Source organism: Nothoprocta perdicaria, unplaced genomic scaffold, assembly GCF_003342845.1.
Source record: "Nothoprocta perdicaria isolate Ctin4 unplaced genomic scaffold, notPer1 scaffold_265, whole genome shotgun sequence".
In the NCBI taxonomy this organism is placed as follows: domain Eukaryota; kingdom Metazoa; phylum Chordata; class Aves; order Tinamiformes; family Tinamidae; genus Nothoprocta; species Nothoprocta perdicaria.
In genome coordinates this window covers 331,604-349,257 of record NW_020455494.1, presented here as the reverse complement: position 1 = coordinate 349,257, position 17,654 = coordinate 331,604, and the positions used below count along the sequence as shown (strand labels likewise).

The window sequence follows — 17,654 nt, the reverse complement described above, 5'->3', positions numbered from 1 at the left end:
CTGCTTGGTTAGCTTTCAAGAAATTAGCTTTTTTTTATTTAAAAAAAAAAAAAAGCATACAGTTTCAAAGCAAAATACTAAAAAAAAAAAAAAAGTGGTTCTGGAAAGCTTGAGGACAAATGTGGCCCCTCACCATGTAAAGCTATAAGTGCTTAAGACTGTCCACTAGATATGAAATGACCTTCAGTATGCAAGGTCAGACCATGGTTTATCTGAATGAAAGCTTCATGATTTTTCCCATTTCACTTTATGCATTGGTTGTTGTTTTCAGACCATTTTCAAGCACGTTAGTGTCCATGTTGTACAGCTATTATGGCTTTACATCCTTTGCGGGTGCTTAGAGCAGAAAAGCTAAGAACACATTAAAGCAGAAAATAAACTTGCACCATCTACTTTAGTGGGAGGCACTTGGCAGGGCAAAYCTCAGAATGCCTCATTTGCCATAGGACTGTTGCTGTTTTGTGGCTTCCTGATGGGATTTCTGTGCTGCAGTTTCCCTATTCTCACCTTTCAGAAATGTGCATTGATGAGAGCACATTTGTTTGTAAACAAACACTGGGAGCTTTAATTTCCAGTTGTCATCTGAGGAAGGCTGATGATCTGAGGAAGGCTGAAGGAATGACAGAACTAATTTCAAAAGTCATCAAAAAGAGTAAAAGGGTGTTGGGAAAATGAGATACAGGGCTCTGTTTATGTTTAGTTATTGTCAACTTAGTTTCTGAATAAACTTGTTGCTTTTTCAGAGTTTCCTGTGATCTATCTCAGAGAGGTTAAAGATCAGTGCTTCCCTCAGGTCGTAAGAGACAATAGTTTGGAAAACTACTTATGGAATAATTGCAAGTATTAATCCCAGAACTGTGGGGTTAMCTTACCTCAGTTTTATCATAAAGAATGGAGAATCTAGATGGCTGTTAGTAATTAACAGGCAGATTTTTTTATCCCTTTATGTTTAGAAAAAAAAGWAAAAAAATCTAGATTAATGAAATAAATTCTATGTTTCTAATATCAGTTTTATGAGAAGGCAGATTATCCACAGAATCCAATGTTTAAGCAAGACAAGCTAGTTGTATGCACTCTATAGATAAAAACATCAGGAGGTTATACTGGAGGTGCATTTAGCCCACTAAGTAACAGTACTGCTCTCTCTGAGGAGACTGAACATGTAATGTGATGCTGCCATCCTCTTTTGAGGATGGTACAGTCATTCCAGATGTTATGAGAAAGAGGTGTGATGGCTGCACATGACATAAGCCATGCTAGGCATAGATGAAGAGGAAAAATGAGAGAGAGATGTATGGAATTGTTGTGGATTATGTTGCTAGCAGTAAACAGCCCATGTGAAGACTAAGCAGGAGGAGAAATACTGCTTTTATCAGAAATTTATATTATAACTTTTGCAGCATTTTTCAAGGCTTTAGCTAAAGATGTAAGTTTCAGGAGCTCTAGAGAATAAGTGAGATATCAGTGATCATCAGAGAGACTTGTTTCTTTTTCTGTCTGTATATCTGGTCAAATTTTTAAACAAAGTTCTACTACAAGAGATGATTTTCCAGCATAGTGCATTACTYTTTCTAAACGAGAATGAATGATACTAGCATTAAGAATGGTAGGGCGGTAAAGAAAGGGTGAGCTAATCTCCAACGCTCTGTCTCCTTGCTATTAATGTTGTTAATGTCATTAATGTTAGTATTTAAATCAAAACTTTTTTTAAAGCATTAAAAACTTTTTGCATAGGCAATGCCAGCACACGTTGTCTGGAACTTTGAATAGATCTCATTCTAAAAGTAAATGTAAGTATAATAGGTCCCAGTTTTAACCATCATTGTATTTTTCTCTCTCTTTTTTCACTTTTTTCTTTCTCAACCCCTGGAAGGGCCTGCTGGCTGGGGGGCAGCAAACCAGCTGGATTATTCCTATGGTGATTTCATTGATACGGTGCAGGAAGACCTGTCCAAGCCTCTCTCTGCCCCTGTAAAGGGATCACCTGCTCGGGTCAAAAGACACAAAAAGCTCAACATCCCGATGACTGACCACAAAATTAAGTTAATATTTAACATCACAGGTGAGAGAAATCAAACATCTCCCTTCTCCTATTCCTTCTTTTTAAAGAACGTGTTTCTAATACACTCAGTAAAGCTTTGTCTTCCCAAAGCCTGATAAAGATGCGGATGTCAGTTTTCTGGAGATGCTCTTGGCCTAGTTTTCTCAGACTTTGTGCCTGGGCAAAGATCACACCCTGTTTTTCATGGAGAGCACCGTGCACGTGGCCTGCTTTCTGCTTTGCACTGGCGAGCTGAGTGTTGCACTCCCAGGGTACCAGAAGTGCTGACTGTAAATTCTGTGTGCTTGTTGTGTGTTCTCTTTAAATCCCAGCTAGCGTGCCATTGCCCGATGAAAGGAATGATACAGTGGAACTGGAAAACCAGAAGAGGCTCCTCAAAACCCTAGAGACCATCACAAACAGACTGAATAGGACTCTCAATAAGGAACCCATGTATTCTTTTCAGTTTGCATCCGAACTCATTGTAGCTGACAGCAATTCGCTGGAGACGGAGAAGGCTTTTCTTTTCTGCAGGCCTGGCTCTGTGCTGAAGGGAAGAATGTGTGGTAAGCCAGATGACTTACTCCTTACATGTGTTTGAAACACTTTAAAAAGCAAGGTTTTAGATACTGTTTGCAGAGGGTAGGGGATTGGTATTATCCCCTTCTTGYGGTCTTGTGGTCTCCCATTAACTCTCTAATGCTTTGCAGAGATTGGCTTCCAGAGGATCTTTGTGTTCATAACCAACAGCTATGGAAAAGGACACTTGTATAGCCAGGGTTGCACTCCACTGGAGAAACCAAGCATACCCATACCCTTGATAATACTCAGGAAAGCAGTGCTTTATATGCAGCCTTAACTCTATTATTCTTGTCAATGATGTGTATTTAAGATAGAGTTGAATTTCATGTATTGTGTGCAGCAAAATTGTTAAAAGGTTCCAGACAGAACAACCCATTTTGCTGAGGAACAGAGGCACGTTCCACATAAATAGAGTTTGATTAAGTGGAAAGGCTTTCATTAGAGGAAGAGAATTATTGATGACTGTGTGATCTGAGGGGTGCTTATTTCTCCTATGTGACAGTGAACTGTCCATTGGGTACCTATTACTCCCTGGAGCATCGTGCCTGTGAAAGCTGCTGGACTGGATCCTACCAAGATGAGGAAGGGCAGCTGGAATGCAAAAGTTGTCCATCTGGCACCTATACAGAGTACCTACACTCCAGAAGCATCTCTGAATGCAAAGGTGAGGACGTCACCTTTTTTGGGCAACTGTTTTTAAATGTCTGGTGGCCATCTTTTTGCTCCTTAGTGCAGGAGTGCTGGAATGAGGTTAGCTGGTGAAGTGAGGAGCAGTTCTGACTGCCCTGTGATGCACTTACATGATGGTTCTGGTTAAAAATGAGTAGCTGAGTTGGGATAAGTTAGCTGTGCAGTGATATGGAAAATAATTAACGGGATAATAACTTGCAAGTGTACTGTCAGTAACTTACCACATCCTGCACTTAATTAGTATGTTTTATTTATCTCTTTGTAGCCATGAAGACTTTCAGAATATACTTAAAARTAGTAGAAGCAAACAGGCTTTGTGAAGCATGTTGTGGTTTCAGCATTATTTTTGGAGGTTAGGAATCATATTTGCTTTTGGATACTGCTTAAACTTTCTGAATTCCTCTGCCTTATAGCTCAGTGCAAGCAGGGAACCTATTCGGTAAATGGTCTTGAAACCTGTGAATCGTGTCCACTTGGCACATATCAGCCAGCATTTGGATCCAGGAACTGCATTTCTTGCCCAGAAAAATTGTCAACAGCAAAAAGAGGCGCTGTGGATATCTCAGCCTGTGGAGGTTTGTAACAAAAGAGCTATGAAATTTCTAAAAGTGAGGCAGYGTTTAAACAGCAGCTAGTGTTGTCCAATCCATCTGTCTGAGATTTAACTCAACCTGTGGCTCAACGTGTAGACAAGCAGAATTTCCCAAAATAATGGCAGTGTGTCCTGTTAACCTGAATTTTTGAAACAATTTCCTTCAGATTTCCAAGATGAGTTCTTAACCAAAGACAGATAGAATGAGCTACTGATGAGTACCTGTGTGCAAATCACGGAATCACAGTGCAAAGCACACAGTATGTTTCATCATCATTATCTTGGGATTTCTGATGTGCAGTGATTCTGGTTTTTGGTTGAGTTTGTACTAATGACTTTTTCAAGAACCTGTCTTCAAACATTCTTGGGAACATTCTGACAAAGATTCTCAGAGCAAGCAATCTGCATGGGAAATGGTGCAAAAACAATTTGTCTATGGTTCTTACACCTCCTTGTGGAGTGGAGACAGGGAAAGCAAGGGATGTGAGATGAAGGAAAATTGCRGTTGAAAGTTTTCTCCACAGTAGTGATGGGAATAAATAAAAATACTTACTTAACAGGTGTTTTTGTGATTCATTGAGATCCATGTGTCACCTAACAGCACAGTTTACATAGAATTTCTCACAGTTGTGAATTTCTTGTGGGTTTCACCYAAATACTGTAGGTCTGAGGAGAGACAATGATGGGAGGAGAGAAAATGACCAGAAAGGGAGCAAATGATCACTGAAAAAAAACTTTCTTATTTGTTCTTGCAGTACCGTGTCCTGCAGGAGAGTTTTCTCGTACGGGTTTGATACCTTGCTACCCATGTCCCAGAGATTACTATCAGCCAGACCCAGGAAAGTCCTACTGCTTGTCTTGTCCCTTTTACGGGACAACAACAATCATCGGTGCCAGATCCATCACAGACTGTTCAAGTAAGCCAAAATATATCCCAGAAGCATGTGAATAAATTTTGGCCATGTAAAAGTTTGGAAAACAGCTGTCTGAAGAGAAAACATTCCATGCCGTCTCAGAACATACGCAGAACATATGTTTGCACTAGCGCAGTTCGCACCCATTTCTGCCTTATAATGTTGTCTCTGGGTTATGTGTAAGAAGTGACTGTGTGTTATGTACTGAGGTTCAGTTACAGAGCATATATGTAACTGTATAAAAATATATRTGTATTTTTTATGTAAATACCCATGCATGCATTTTAGAAACATGCTTGTTTATAGTATATGACATCCATAAAGTATTTTGTGGTTACTGTAAATTGTTGTGTCTATTCCCAGAAATCTACTTCTATCAACATTTAGATGTATTATTAAAATGCAATTAAGATGCCCTCATGGAATAGGGCTCTGGCTGTGCAGTGTTACTAACAGTGCTTTCATTATCTTTCCTTTCTAGGTTTTGGCTCTACATTCTCAGCAGCTGAGGAAAGTGTTATGATGGTACCTGCCTCTCCAGAGAATATTAGCAAGCAGTACAAAGTCAGCAGTCAGGCAAGGACCAGATTTTTATTCTAATCTGACTCTAATGAATAAAACAGTGTTTTATGCCAGCAATAAATGAGAAATGCCTTCTTTAATGTAATTGTTATGTTGACTAAATCTCCTGAAGAGGTGAGAGTGATGATCATGAGAGCTACTGGACTTAGAGCTAAGGTCCTGCTCATCAGCAGGTCTGTCTTACTCATCAGAATTAATAAAATTAATCAAAATAATTAATAAAAATTAGTCTTTGCTAGGCATGACATGAATAGATTCACAGCTACCTCAGCTTTCAAATTTTCTTTGTGATTATAGAAACACTTCTGTTGAATTAAGAAAAAAGTTGCATCAGTTATTGGCAATCTTAAATTTTGGAGCTTGAAGCCCTCAACTTGATTTGTCGCACCTTTTCAAGAAACCTGAACCTCTTACAAGAGGTCTAGTCAGTCTCTAAAAAGTGTGTTGTTCATAGTCATTTGATGGCTTCCGTATGCTGGATTCCTGAAGATGTTACCAGATATCTGAGTCCCAGCTGTAAAATCTTTATTCCTACTCATTACAGTATAGATATACTTAAGTATACAGTATAGATATACTTAAGAAGAAAAGACCACAACTCCCTTCTGCTGTGAAGATCCTTCTTGTAATAGATAAAAGTCCCCATGTAATAGGAGCTGTGCAGTGATGTTGGCCACCAACCCTAGCAGTAGCTGTGACAAGGCTACRTTCCTTGAATCTCAAGCTGATTAGCTTGACATTTGTGAAGATTCCCTCTGGTGAGACAATTTATCTGAAAATAAATAACATTATACAGTGAAGTCCCCCACCAATTCACCTCTCTTTTGTAAAAAAGACTGAAGAAAGTGATTATTGATCAGTGTAAAAGGAAGAAGAGAGAAAAATATTGCTGGAGAACTGTAACGTGAGATATAGCATAGTATCACTCTGCTATCAGTCATAGCTGGGAGGCTTCTAGAGGACCRTCTGCAGTGACCACAGTTTGCTAAATAAAAAAGTCCATTTTAAGAAAAATACTCAGACTCCTGGTAGTCTTCCCTAGAAATAGGAAGCGTTGTCACTCGGATGAGACAAAGGTGAACAGCTAGAAATTAATTTCACAGCTTTTTTCTTTTTCTTTTTTTTCTCTTTAATTAACTATAGAGTTTTCAGAATGTTTTTTTTCAAATGTATTTCCACATTTATTGTAATTACATCATTATTGCCTGCTGCAGGTCTTTCATGAATGTTTCCTGGAACCATGCCACAACAACGGGACATGCAAACAATTGGGAAGTGGATATATTTGCCTGTGTCCATTTGGMTATACAGGTAAAAATGTCAGAAATATGTGGAAGAATAAACATGGCTCCACACCCTTACTATGAGTAAACACAAAGGAATAAAACATTTCAATGCAAAATTGCAAATTGAATTGCACATTAGAATAGTTTTCAGTGTTGCTGAATTATATAGCGTTTGGCATAAAGTGTTTGGGTTTCTTGCAGTGGAGTTAATGAAAAGGCTGTCAGACTGCAGCAGCTGCAGCAGGACTGGAAAAAAAACTTTTTTTTTATTTGAAAAATATTAAGAATATTAAGTGCTATCATTTGGAATTTATCAGATCATTGCCTGATCTAGATTTTACCTAATAACATTCTCTTACAAATCTCAATTGAAACATAGTTCAAAGACAAGATAATGAATGCAAATGTCTAGTAATCCAGACAATTAATCCTTATAAAGTTTTCCCACAKTATCCATGACCTGTGTTTCTGAACAATTTAATTTTTGCTTCTTTGTTCTCCATTCTTTGATTTGCATTTTAGGCTTGAAGTGTGAAACTGAAATTGATGAGTGTAAGTCATCTCCTTGTCAGCACAACGGAATATGTAAAGATGACATTGGGGCCTTTGTTTGCCATTGCCAGCCTGGATATTCAGGTAATTTAATTGCAGGATAGCTCTTCTTCAGAGAGACTTGTTTCTGTACTAAGCAAGAAAAATCCACAACACAGGGGCTGTTCTTACTTCATTGACATTAATAGAGTTACAACAGAAAGGCAGTTCCATCCACAGGCTAAAGAGTTACAGTGTATGTGAAAAGTAAAATAAAGTAAAAAGAAGACCATTCGAGAAGCATAGTCCATGTGAGTGCCTATGTGTGCGTGCCTGAGTTTCGTGACAATTCTGATCTGAAAAAGAAAGAGAATGCCAAAAATTCAGAGGGAAAAATTGTTATGAAACTGAGTGTGACCCATTTAGATGAAACATTAACACAGGCCTAGGACTGTTGTAAGGGAGTGTCTTTTTCATATCTTTGTTGTCAGTCTTTCTAATTCTCATTCTCCTCTAAATCTCTTAAATTCCGAGTATTTGAAGTCTTTGAAGCTTGATCTAGCATGCTTGAGTACTTTGCCAAAACATCATCATAACATCTGAGTATTGAAGTAAACTTTTTGAGGAGATCATCTTCTGAGCAATTTTTAAAAAGATAGGCTCAATGTTTTCCGCCAAAAATAGTCTCCCTCATTTTTCACATTTATGGCTTTATATTTATGACAGCAACACTTTCTGAATATTTTTAGCGCTTGACACTRACTTTGGCATCTTTCACATCTCAACAGCTAAATATCACAGATGATCTCTGCAAGTATTTGCAGTAATGCAGTCAAAAGATGGAATTTCATTGTCTAATCCCAGTAGCTTTTTATTGTATGACAACTATGGAGCTGCTCTGACTCGTATTGACTGTGTGTTGATATATCTTGCCATGTTTCCCTTGCTGTTTGAAGGTCTCTTGTGTGAAGAAGACGTAAATGAGTGTAGCTCTAGCCCATGTTTGAATGGAGCCCRTTGTGTTGATGGCAAGAACAGCTACCAATGCAGTTGTGCAGATGGGTTCACAGGTACAATATTTATTTCTTGTTTCTTGTTTTTCATTCTTTGTGCACAGAGAAATGCCTGCCTAGGTTACCAAATTATTTCAATGTTGTTTCTATATGCAGGGCTGATTTGGATGAGTTAGCCTTCCATAGGTCCACTTAGCTTTCCACAGGACCTGTAGTGCCAAAGTGTGACCTCTGAAGGATCTATTAGATGCTGTTTTCTCTTCGCAGCTGTACCAGGATCTTACTCTGTACCATAGCTGTGGACAAAGCTGTCTATGTGAATTCCCCTATGCCTATTCCCCATCCAAATATTAGCTTTCTGCTTTTCTCACATAAAATAGCTCTCTCCAAATTTCTGTAGCAACCACGAATATCTGTTGATTTGTCAAGTTGCCAAAGAGCTCCACTATAAAATCACATACAGTTTGTTCATTCTTCTGTGCTTGCAACATGGAGCCTCCTTCCCAGCACAAATACCAGTCATGTGTGTTTTTGGCTTTCACATTAAAATCACTGTAGAGCTAGGCTTCCAGCTTGATTTCTTTTGTGGCAGCTTCTCATTAGTTGCTCATTTCTCAGGTGCTTTATTGAATTAGCCTAAGTGACTCATATATTCGGCAATATCCATTTAGATGCCCAACATCACAGSGTGTTCATTTCTACAACTGCATAAATGATTCCTGTAACTACTCTTGGAGTTTGCCATTTCCCATAAAACCATTTATTGGCAAGGGTCCTCAGAAGCCAGGAATAGATTTGTGAACATTTTTCTCAGATTAAAGCAAAACAGATCCATGACTTTGTTATTTTCTCCTCAGGTTCTCATTGTGAAGTGGAGGTCAATGAATGCCTTTCAAACCCGTGTCTCAATAGGGCTGTTTGTGAGGATCACGTTGGTGGCTTCTCCTGCAAGTGCCTTCCTGGTTTTACTGGTATCTTTTGTGAAAGAAACATCGATGAGTGTCTCAGCAGACCCTGTAGAAATGGGGCTACATGCAGAGATGGTATCAACAGCTTCAGGTGAAAAATAGATGATTGATAAAATGCAATGTGAAAAGCCAGATGTGTTGTGGTGCTTGGGTCTTCTTAGATTTCAGCAAAGGGATCAACAACCCCATCCAATTAATGGACCCAATTAAGGCATTAATGGAGGACATTTTAAAAGAAAAGAAAAATCTCTTAGAAAATTCTGAGATGGATAGTGAGGAGAATGTGGAGGGTTAGGTGTGTGAACATGGTAGGACTTCAAGACACACATACTGTGGGAGATCTGTTCTGCCRAAAGAATTCCCCTTTCCCAGCTACTAGTATTTGCCTTAACTTTCCACTAGATTTTTCACTGATCACAGACTGTGTACCTGATGGTTTTCCCTCACTGGTGACTGCAAGACAGGGGTAGCTGTACATATTGAAAGTGCAGGGACTGAGCTATAAACACTGCTGGAAACTTGTGAAGATTTTATTTTTTTCAGGGACTTTGACTCAGATCAGAAGTTACAAGTACTGACAATTGTGTCCTATGCTGGATCACTGTAGAGAGATGAACCAGATATTATACTCTAGATTTCTTAACTCTGTCCTGCCCCAAGGCTCCAGAGAACTTGATGCTTTTCTGATACRTTGGTTTTCCCACATTACCACTGGATCTGTGCTTGCCAAGTAGCATAGCTCTGATCCATAATTCTGTGGACTCCAGGAGTCCCACTTCACTGGTAGGAAACCAGTGGTTGTCTCTCCCATTTTCATATGAAGTAATGCAGATGCTACACTTAGATATTTTATTGTTGTTCTCAGGAAGTAAAATAGTGCAGCTTAGTCATGCTTAAAGAAGCACCCAAAATAAAACTCTGTAGTATCTGTTMTACAGATTTTTCAGCATATGCCATTTCCACTGCTGAAATGGGCCTCATGGCAAGGATATTTGTTGCATCATACATTGCGTATTTGAAGTATGTTTCTCTTCTCCTTAGGTGTCTGTGTGTGAGAGGATACACAGGACAGAGCTGTGAGGTGAACATCAATGAGTGTGACTCCAGTCCGTGCTTAAACCAAGCTACTTGTGTGGATGCCTTGAACTCGTACGTTTGTAAATGTCCCCCTGGCTTTACAGGCARCAGGTGTGAAACAGGTACACAGGACCAAAGTGTCAGAAAAAAGGCAGCTTGACTAAGTGTCTGGTCAAGATTTGCACTGGCTGAATTGGTTTTATTCTGCTCCTCCCAAAAGCATCTAGGTGTGGTGAGAATCTGAGTGGAGTCTGTGTGACTGCAGTGGAATTGGAATTGGAATTGGAATTGGAATTGGAATTGGAATTGGAATTGCATGCGTGTAACAGCATGTGTGCCAGATCATGTTTTTATTCTTTCTCTTTTCTACACTAACTTTTTAATACCAAAAAAGCTTATCAGAGTTCAATTGTATTTGCTCTGCATAACTCAGTTAATTAGCAATTTGTATTTCTTTTACTTTGATTAGAACTTGGTATTAAATGGTTAAAGATGAGTGYTAGGTAGTATCAGTTCAGAAGTAATAATAGAAATCACATTGCAGGGCATAACAAGCTTTATATTCACCTGAAGCAGCTCGGTGGATGGCTGTAGAGTTACACTGCACATCCAYGAGTCTCAACTCCATTTGTCTTTCGGCCAACATATAGAAATTTACAGTCTTGTACATGTACCTGATGGAACTTCAGGTGGAACATGAAGAACCTAGGCAGGTTTCTACAGAGACAGTGAAGGGCAYATGGGTAATGTAGATCAGATCTTATGTGCAAGTTTAAATAGCACCTAGCTTTCAGGAGAGCTCCAGGTGATTTATTTGCACATAGCGATCTTTGAACTTTACCGTGAAGCATGTTACTCTGCATTAAATGTGAGCACCACAGGACCACAGGAGTGCTGTTCTGTATCAGTGTAGTGTATTTCAGTCACTCCAGAACAGAAAAAATCTCTTTCCTCTTTTCTTTCTTTTTCTTTTTTTTTTTTTTTTTTTTAAATCCTAGTTTTTATGGATGAAATGAAAACAAATGATCATGCCCTTTTGGGCTGATGGATGAACAGATGAGTTAATCGTTGATGGACAGAAGATGAAAAGTGTATCCAGTGGTATACAAGGAGTTCATCATCAATCTCTGTTAGAGTATCAGCYCCTTTTTCAGTTGCACTTTTTCGGATGACGTGTGTTCTCTAGCCTTCGAAAGCATCATATGTTGACTGGAGCCAGGCTGGTATACAGTCTTTCCAGCTCTGACCAATTTAAAGTGAATATTTTTGTAGATGGATGGGTTATATTCCATTTTACTGCATTGGTTTAGTTTGCATTTGATTTTTTTCTGTGGTTTTAAGAATATAGCTCTAAAAATTCTTCTTTTTTGCAGAACAGTCCTCTGGTTTCAATCTTGATTTTGAAGTCTCTGGTGTCTATGGGTATGCTATRCTTGATGGTATTTTCCCATCTCTTGGTGACATCACCTGTGCTTTCTGGATGAAATCCACTGACACTACAAACTATGGGACTCCCATTTCTTATGCAGTGGAAAATGGAAGTGATAATGCGTTTCTGCTGACAGATTACAATGGGTAAATCACAAATCTGTTTTTCTCTAGCTAAACCTGTCTTTATTTGATAAAGGTAATACAAGCCAAAAGTCTGACTGTCAGCTGTGCGTATTTTGGAGTAGGCAAATCTGCATCTAAATTTTGTAGCTGAAGTTGTCCCCTTGTGTGGTTTTCTCTATCATTTTTTTCCTCCACTTTTTGCCAATACAACATGAAATCTATGTGACATTTAGAAAACAGAATATTTCCAGAACAGAAAATTATATTTATAGTGTGTTTAAAATGTGCAGTGAATCAATGACAGAGTAAAACGAACTCAGCACTCAGAGTCCTTGGATCAAGGGACAAGTTTAAAAATCCTSTATGCAGCCATGCACTGAGACTTCATCTTTTGGTACAGGACACATTACTTATTTCAAAGCACTTTGAAGGTGGTAATAGTCACTTCCAAGTTCTCTCAAAGAGTAATGACATTTCAGGGGAGATTCTGTTTATGAACTGGACAAAAATACCCCATTTAGCAAACAATATTACTTGGAGTGATGCTCTTCAGATTGCTGCAGACAATTGATAGGCCTTCATCTTCCTTCTCCATGCAGCTGGGTTCTTTATGTAAACGGAAAAGAGAGGATCACAGACTGTCCCTCGGTGAATGATGGTAACTGGCACCACATTGCAGTCACGTGGACATGCACAGATGGAGCATGGAGAGTGTACATTGATGGAAAGGTGTCTGACGGAGGCAGTGGGCTCTCAGTTGGCTCAAAAATCCCTGGTATGTTTTATTTACACTACACTGGATGTTCTTCCTCTTTCCTTTTTTTTTTTTTTTTTTTTTTTTTTTTTAAATCAGAGATTTTGCTATGCCTTCAAAGTTAGGCTTATTTTGGTGTTTCTGGCATGTTTTCAGGTTCTCAGCATTTATAGATGATCATCTTTGTTCGTCTTATTTATGAGGATAGCTCCCTTACTTGGTCTCAGTTAAGGCAAAATAACTATTTCTAAGCTAAAGTAATAGGCCACTTRGTTGGTGGAGGTGACAGAGTTTGGAGTGGTTTGGGAGAGGAACTAATGTTTATGCCTATTTGGCATAGTGAGATCACTTCCCATTTTTTATGTTCATTCACTTCAGTCTAGAGCAAGGCCTCCCAGAGATTTGCTGGGAGATTTTATTGAAGGTGGCTGATCTCCTGCCATATTAAACCTCAATAACATAAGCGTAAGAAAATATTCTTGAAAGCCCTTCTGTGGGGTTGATTGCTATGGAGTTTTGTTTCCCATCCCTGTTCTAATTTTGTCTGAGTTTAGGTGGAGGTGCTCTYGTACTGGGACAAGAACAAGACCAAAAAGGAGAAGGATTCAACCCAGCTGAATCTTTTGTGGGCTCCATCAGTCAACTCAACATTTGGGACCACGTCCTGTCTCCACAGCAGGTAGATCCTTCTTGCAGAGTTTGAGCACAATGCTTTGAGCATASGACGAGTTGAAAATGCATTCCAAATTAGTTTATATACCTATAGACTATATMAGGTTAAGCTTATAGACGTTTCTCTGTTCCCACAGAAGTCAGGGGGGACAAGATGAAGCCTTCGCTTAGAGTATTAAGCTTAGCATAGTAAGTGTAGTATCTTTAAGCAATCCTAGATATGGTAAAACCAACATTAAAATCAATATATTTTTGAGTGAATCTTTCYATATCAAATGGCTTTGAAAGAAAAATGAAGACACATCAAAGATAACAATCCTATTAGAAGAGAAAGAGAACCATATATAAGAGCTGGAGGCTGCTGTGTGAAGGCATTGGTAAAACATCAGAGGTAAGGCATYGGAAGTTCAGCCAGTGCATGAGATAGAATGTAAAATTGTTAAACTGTATCATCCAGAGAAAAGTCTGCATAATAAGCACTACTGAAGATTAGAGTGCTTTTTCAGGAATCACAAGCACAAGTTTGATGCTAAACTTTCACAGAATTGCAATATTGTTGTAGATGGAAGAAGACCAAGGGACATCTCTAATCCGATCTTCAGCTTTATCAAGATAAAAAATGAAATCAGATAGTGGACTCAGGGTTTTTTCCAGTTAGATCTTGAAAATCTGCAAGGACGGAGATCCCACCACAATTGCAGCTGCTAATTGTCCTCAGAGTGGAAGTGAGGGAAGAGGTTCAAATAGGACCTCACACTCCAATTTATGACTACTTCCTCATTCTGCTACCACACAYCACTGTTAAGAGCCTGATTGCATTTCTTTGATGACCTACTTGCATGAGGAGACTGCTCTTAAGTGTCCCTGATCTTCTGCAGCTGAACAAGCCTCAATGTCTCTTCACTGTGAAAATTTCCCAGCCTTGACTTTCTTATTCGCCCCCTCTGAGCTTGCTTCAGTTTATTGGTGTCTTGAGGAGCCCACAGTGGAATGCAATAGACCAGATGTCTTCTAATGCCAAGGACAKGAGATAAGCAGTCCTTTTTTATTCTAGTTGTAATCCTGCTCACACAGCCTAGAATGTTGTTGGCCGCTGGTGCTGCAAGGGTGCACTGCAGGTCCGTGATCACTTGCTACTGACCAAAGGCCCCAGGGTCTTTTTCGTAGCCCTTAGACCAATTGCCCCAGCCTATCCAAGTGTCAGGGGCTTGCTTTCCAATTTGTCTCTGTTGAATTTCCTGGGATTTTTGTTGACCCAGTGTGTTAAGATCCCATTGGATGGCAGCTGTGTCCTTGAGGGCCGACTGGTAACTCATGTGTAAACTTGATGACAATGTGCTCCACTGTCTTCTTTTCATCATAGAAAAGGATATTAAACTGTATTTCCATCCAAAAGTCAGAAATGTTGGATTTGTTAGATGTAAACAAGATTACAAGGAGTAATGTTCAAAGTCAGAGWTATTTCTTGGAAGGAGGGGCGTTGTGATTGAAAGTTTTTGCTCTTTTGATGTGTTTTAAGGTCTTACTACTGTTTGCTTGTTTATGACTATTTGTTATCCGTGATCAAAGTTAAAATATGTATAAATAAGAAATTGAAAAAAAGCTAAGCCAGAATCTTTGCTTCTAGCATCAGAATGTCTCCTCTGTTTCTCTCTTCCTTTCTTTGCATCTTCAGCTTTCTGATATGTTAGGAAGTTCCATTTTTTATATCTAGGGCCAGCAAGCATTCACAAATCAAAACTTCAAATTTTCATGCGTAAGAGCAATGCTGGGAAAAATTTGTGCACATAAGTGTACAGAATACACTAAAGAAGAATAATTTAAGTGGAATTTTTAAGGTTGCTTAGAAATTTTCTCAGTACTGGCCTGTYTGTAATGCTCTTGACAAACCTGATAAAATTCCTGTTGGCTTCAATAGTAGTTGGCTTCAGTTGGCTTCCTCCTTAGGACAAGGAGGAAAATCCTGCCTTTCATCTATGATATCCGTAGTCTTAATCTGAAGACAAATGTGAAAGAGATGGAGAAATGAGCCAAGTAAGCTTCCTATTAATTTTTTGACCTTTTTTTTTTTTTTTTTTTTTTTGAGCTTGGAGTAGTAAATCACTCTCTCTGTTACTATCAGCTATGTTCCAGCCAGCAGCAGTTATGCAGAAGGTCTTATTTCCTGTTCTCAACCATAAAGAAAACTGGTAGAAGAAGCTATATTGCCAGGTGAATAATGTAAAAGCTGAATTCACTCTTTAAAACTTTTCTATTGCTGCCCATTGACTTACACATTAATTTTGTATGGGTAAACGTGCATTTTGGCTGTTTGTTGTAGTGAGCAGTAGAAATAGGAGTTGTCGTGAGGTCCTTTCCTGCCCTCCAATGCCTTCCATACTTCTGTGATTCCCACACTTCCCTGGCCCACAGAAGGGCATTTCCTGCACATATTCTTTGCACCTTTTTGCCTAAACAGTTGACGTCAGCAGAAACAGTTAAGGTAAGCTACAGAAAGAGCTATGGAATAAGCAGGTCAGATCGCTTGTGTCTCCTGGCTCTGCATACTGGTGAGCCCCAAGGGAGCTCAGGCTGAGAATATGAGAATTGTTTGGTGTGAGGTCCAAAGCGTCACACAGAGCGCTAGTACAGCATAGGAGCTGATTTCATCCACTAGTCAGAAGGCAGTTGCTGTTCTGGGAAAGGCAGTTTTTTTCCAGATGCTCAGCACAGGCCTGGCATGCCCGTGCTTTTTGACCAGTTAACTCTGCCTTGAAGCCTTGCTGTAAGATGAGATGTACACAGCCTATTGAGCTGCTCATCTTTGTTATTTTAATTTCTTTTTTCAAGCAACTAAGGAAAACATTCCTTCTCCTTAAGAGGGAATTCCTTCAGTGATCCTCCAGCACAGGATAGTTGYGGAATGGGAAGTAGGCTCAATAGCCTAATTACTAATATGTTCCCTTAGTTGAATAACCGTCTTTTCTCCAAAGACCACTTTGTTCTTTGATGTTTTAATAGAAGAGGAAATCCTTAATTATCCTTTTATTGTGCCTTTTTTCCTCCTCAGGGCATGTATAATATTTTAAGTAGTTCCATGGGTCAGATAATTGCTTCTTTCATGACAGGGCAAAAAGTAACAGAGAGTTCTACRCAAATATTACAAATTACCATTGTTTTTAAGCACTTCCTAGTACTTTACTCCCTTTTTGTTCTTGGAATTACAGTAAGCAAAGGTAGTCAGAGCAATTCCAAAGCCTTCTTTCTTTCAGCAGCATTTTTAAGATGCTTTTCTAAAACAGAAATTTCTTTAGGCATCCAGTGAAACTAGTCAGCTGCATTTCTTTTTTTTCACCAATGTCACAGTCAGAACATCTGAACCTTTTGCAGGGAACCAGTAGGTGGTCACTATGTGACATCCCAGGAATAAGAGTCTTGTCTGCATGTCCTTACTTCTGCCTAGAATTCACAGTCAGTGTCTGAATAGCTTAGTAGTTYGTGTGACTCGTGGATTTATGGTCCCCAAGGTACTGCTATTGATAGAGAAATATGATTTCATTACTATGTTTAATAGCTTTTCAGATTCATGGTGAGGAAATAAAAAGAATTTAATTATATTAAAAAAAATCYGATATTAAAGTAGGATGTGGAAACAAGTCAAAGTTTCCCATTAGCATTTCAGATTTCAGGTTTGTTTTTGTTTTTCCTAGTAAAAATCCAAAAGAAACCTCTGGTAGTTCCATTAGAGGAGTTACATTTTACAAGGAAAAATGTCTTCATCAAAGAAGTTTGATCAGGTCTGTTCTTAAGATATTGACCTCCTGCTGATCTAAAAATGTGTCCTTTTCTTTCTCCTGTCCTCAGTCTGCCTGTTTCCATTTCACATTCAGTACATGGTTAGATATGGTCCTGTCCTGCTTCAGTTGAAGACAATGCCGAAAACGCCAGTAATATTGGTCTTGTTACGTCTTGMCTGCACTGTTTTGAAGAACCACAAWATAGCCGAGTTTATTGAATTCACAAAATGCTTKTTCTGGAAACAGTGGACTACTTCGCGTAGTGCTCCTTTTGTGTTTCTGGTCCTTAATTGTGGTGCTGTGATAGCACTGTTTGAGGAATGCTCTCTTTAACTTTCAGTTCCRCTTGGCTCCCATTCGACATTTTTTCTGCAAATACGAGGCCTTCTTTTCAGGTTATGTCCTCATGTTTGTCTTCTCTGTGATATCATCCTTCTTTACCACTAGCAAGCACCACATTGTTTCRAGGATTATCATAGAATCATAGAATCACAGAATCACAGAATGCYGAAGGTTGGAAGGGACCTCAGAGGTCACCTAGTCCAACCCCCCTGCTCACGCAGGGTCACCCAGAGCACGGGGCACAGGGCTGCGTCCAAGCGGGTTTTAAAGATCTCCAGAG

At 39.1% G+C, this 17,654-nt stretch overlaps 1 protein-coding gene across 1 annotated transcript in view; it reads left to right on the top strand.

The window, feature by feature from the left end:
- SVEP1 (sushi, von Willebrand factor type A, EGF and pentraxin domain containing 1) overlaps nucleotides 1–17,654 on the top strand; it is a 100,883-nt gene that overhangs the window by 43,378 nt on the left and 39,851 nt on the right. Inside the window, exons 14-27 of the mRNA XM_026040768.1 lie at nucleotides 1,874–2,062; nucleotides 2,374–2,607; nucleotides 3,126–3,287; nucleotides 3,727–3,888; nucleotides 4,661–4,822; nucleotides 5,301–5,395; nucleotides 6,616–6,712; nucleotides 7,210–7,323; nucleotides 8,175–8,288; nucleotides 9,089–9,290; nucleotides 10,241–10,398; nucleotides 11,650–11,851; nucleotides 12,430–12,605; nucleotides 13,139–13,263. Coding sequence (XP_025896553.1) covers nucleotides 1,874–2,062; nucleotides 2,374–2,607; nucleotides 3,126–3,287; nucleotides 3,727–3,888; nucleotides 4,661–4,822; nucleotides 5,301–5,395; nucleotides 6,616–6,712; nucleotides 7,210–7,323; nucleotides 8,175–8,288; nucleotides 9,089–9,290; nucleotides 10,241–10,398; nucleotides 11,650–11,851; nucleotides 12,430–12,605; nucleotides 13,139–13,263 — 2,192 coding nt within the window. The remainder of the gene's footprint in view (nucleotides 1–1,873; nucleotides 2,063–2,373; nucleotides 2,608–3,125; nucleotides 3,288–3,726; nucleotides 3,889–4,660; nucleotides 4,823–5,300; nucleotides 5,396–6,615; nucleotides 6,713–7,209; nucleotides 7,324–8,174; nucleotides 8,289–9,088; nucleotides 9,291–10,240; nucleotides 10,399–11,649; nucleotides 11,852–12,429; nucleotides 12,606–13,138; nucleotides 13,264–17,654) is intronic.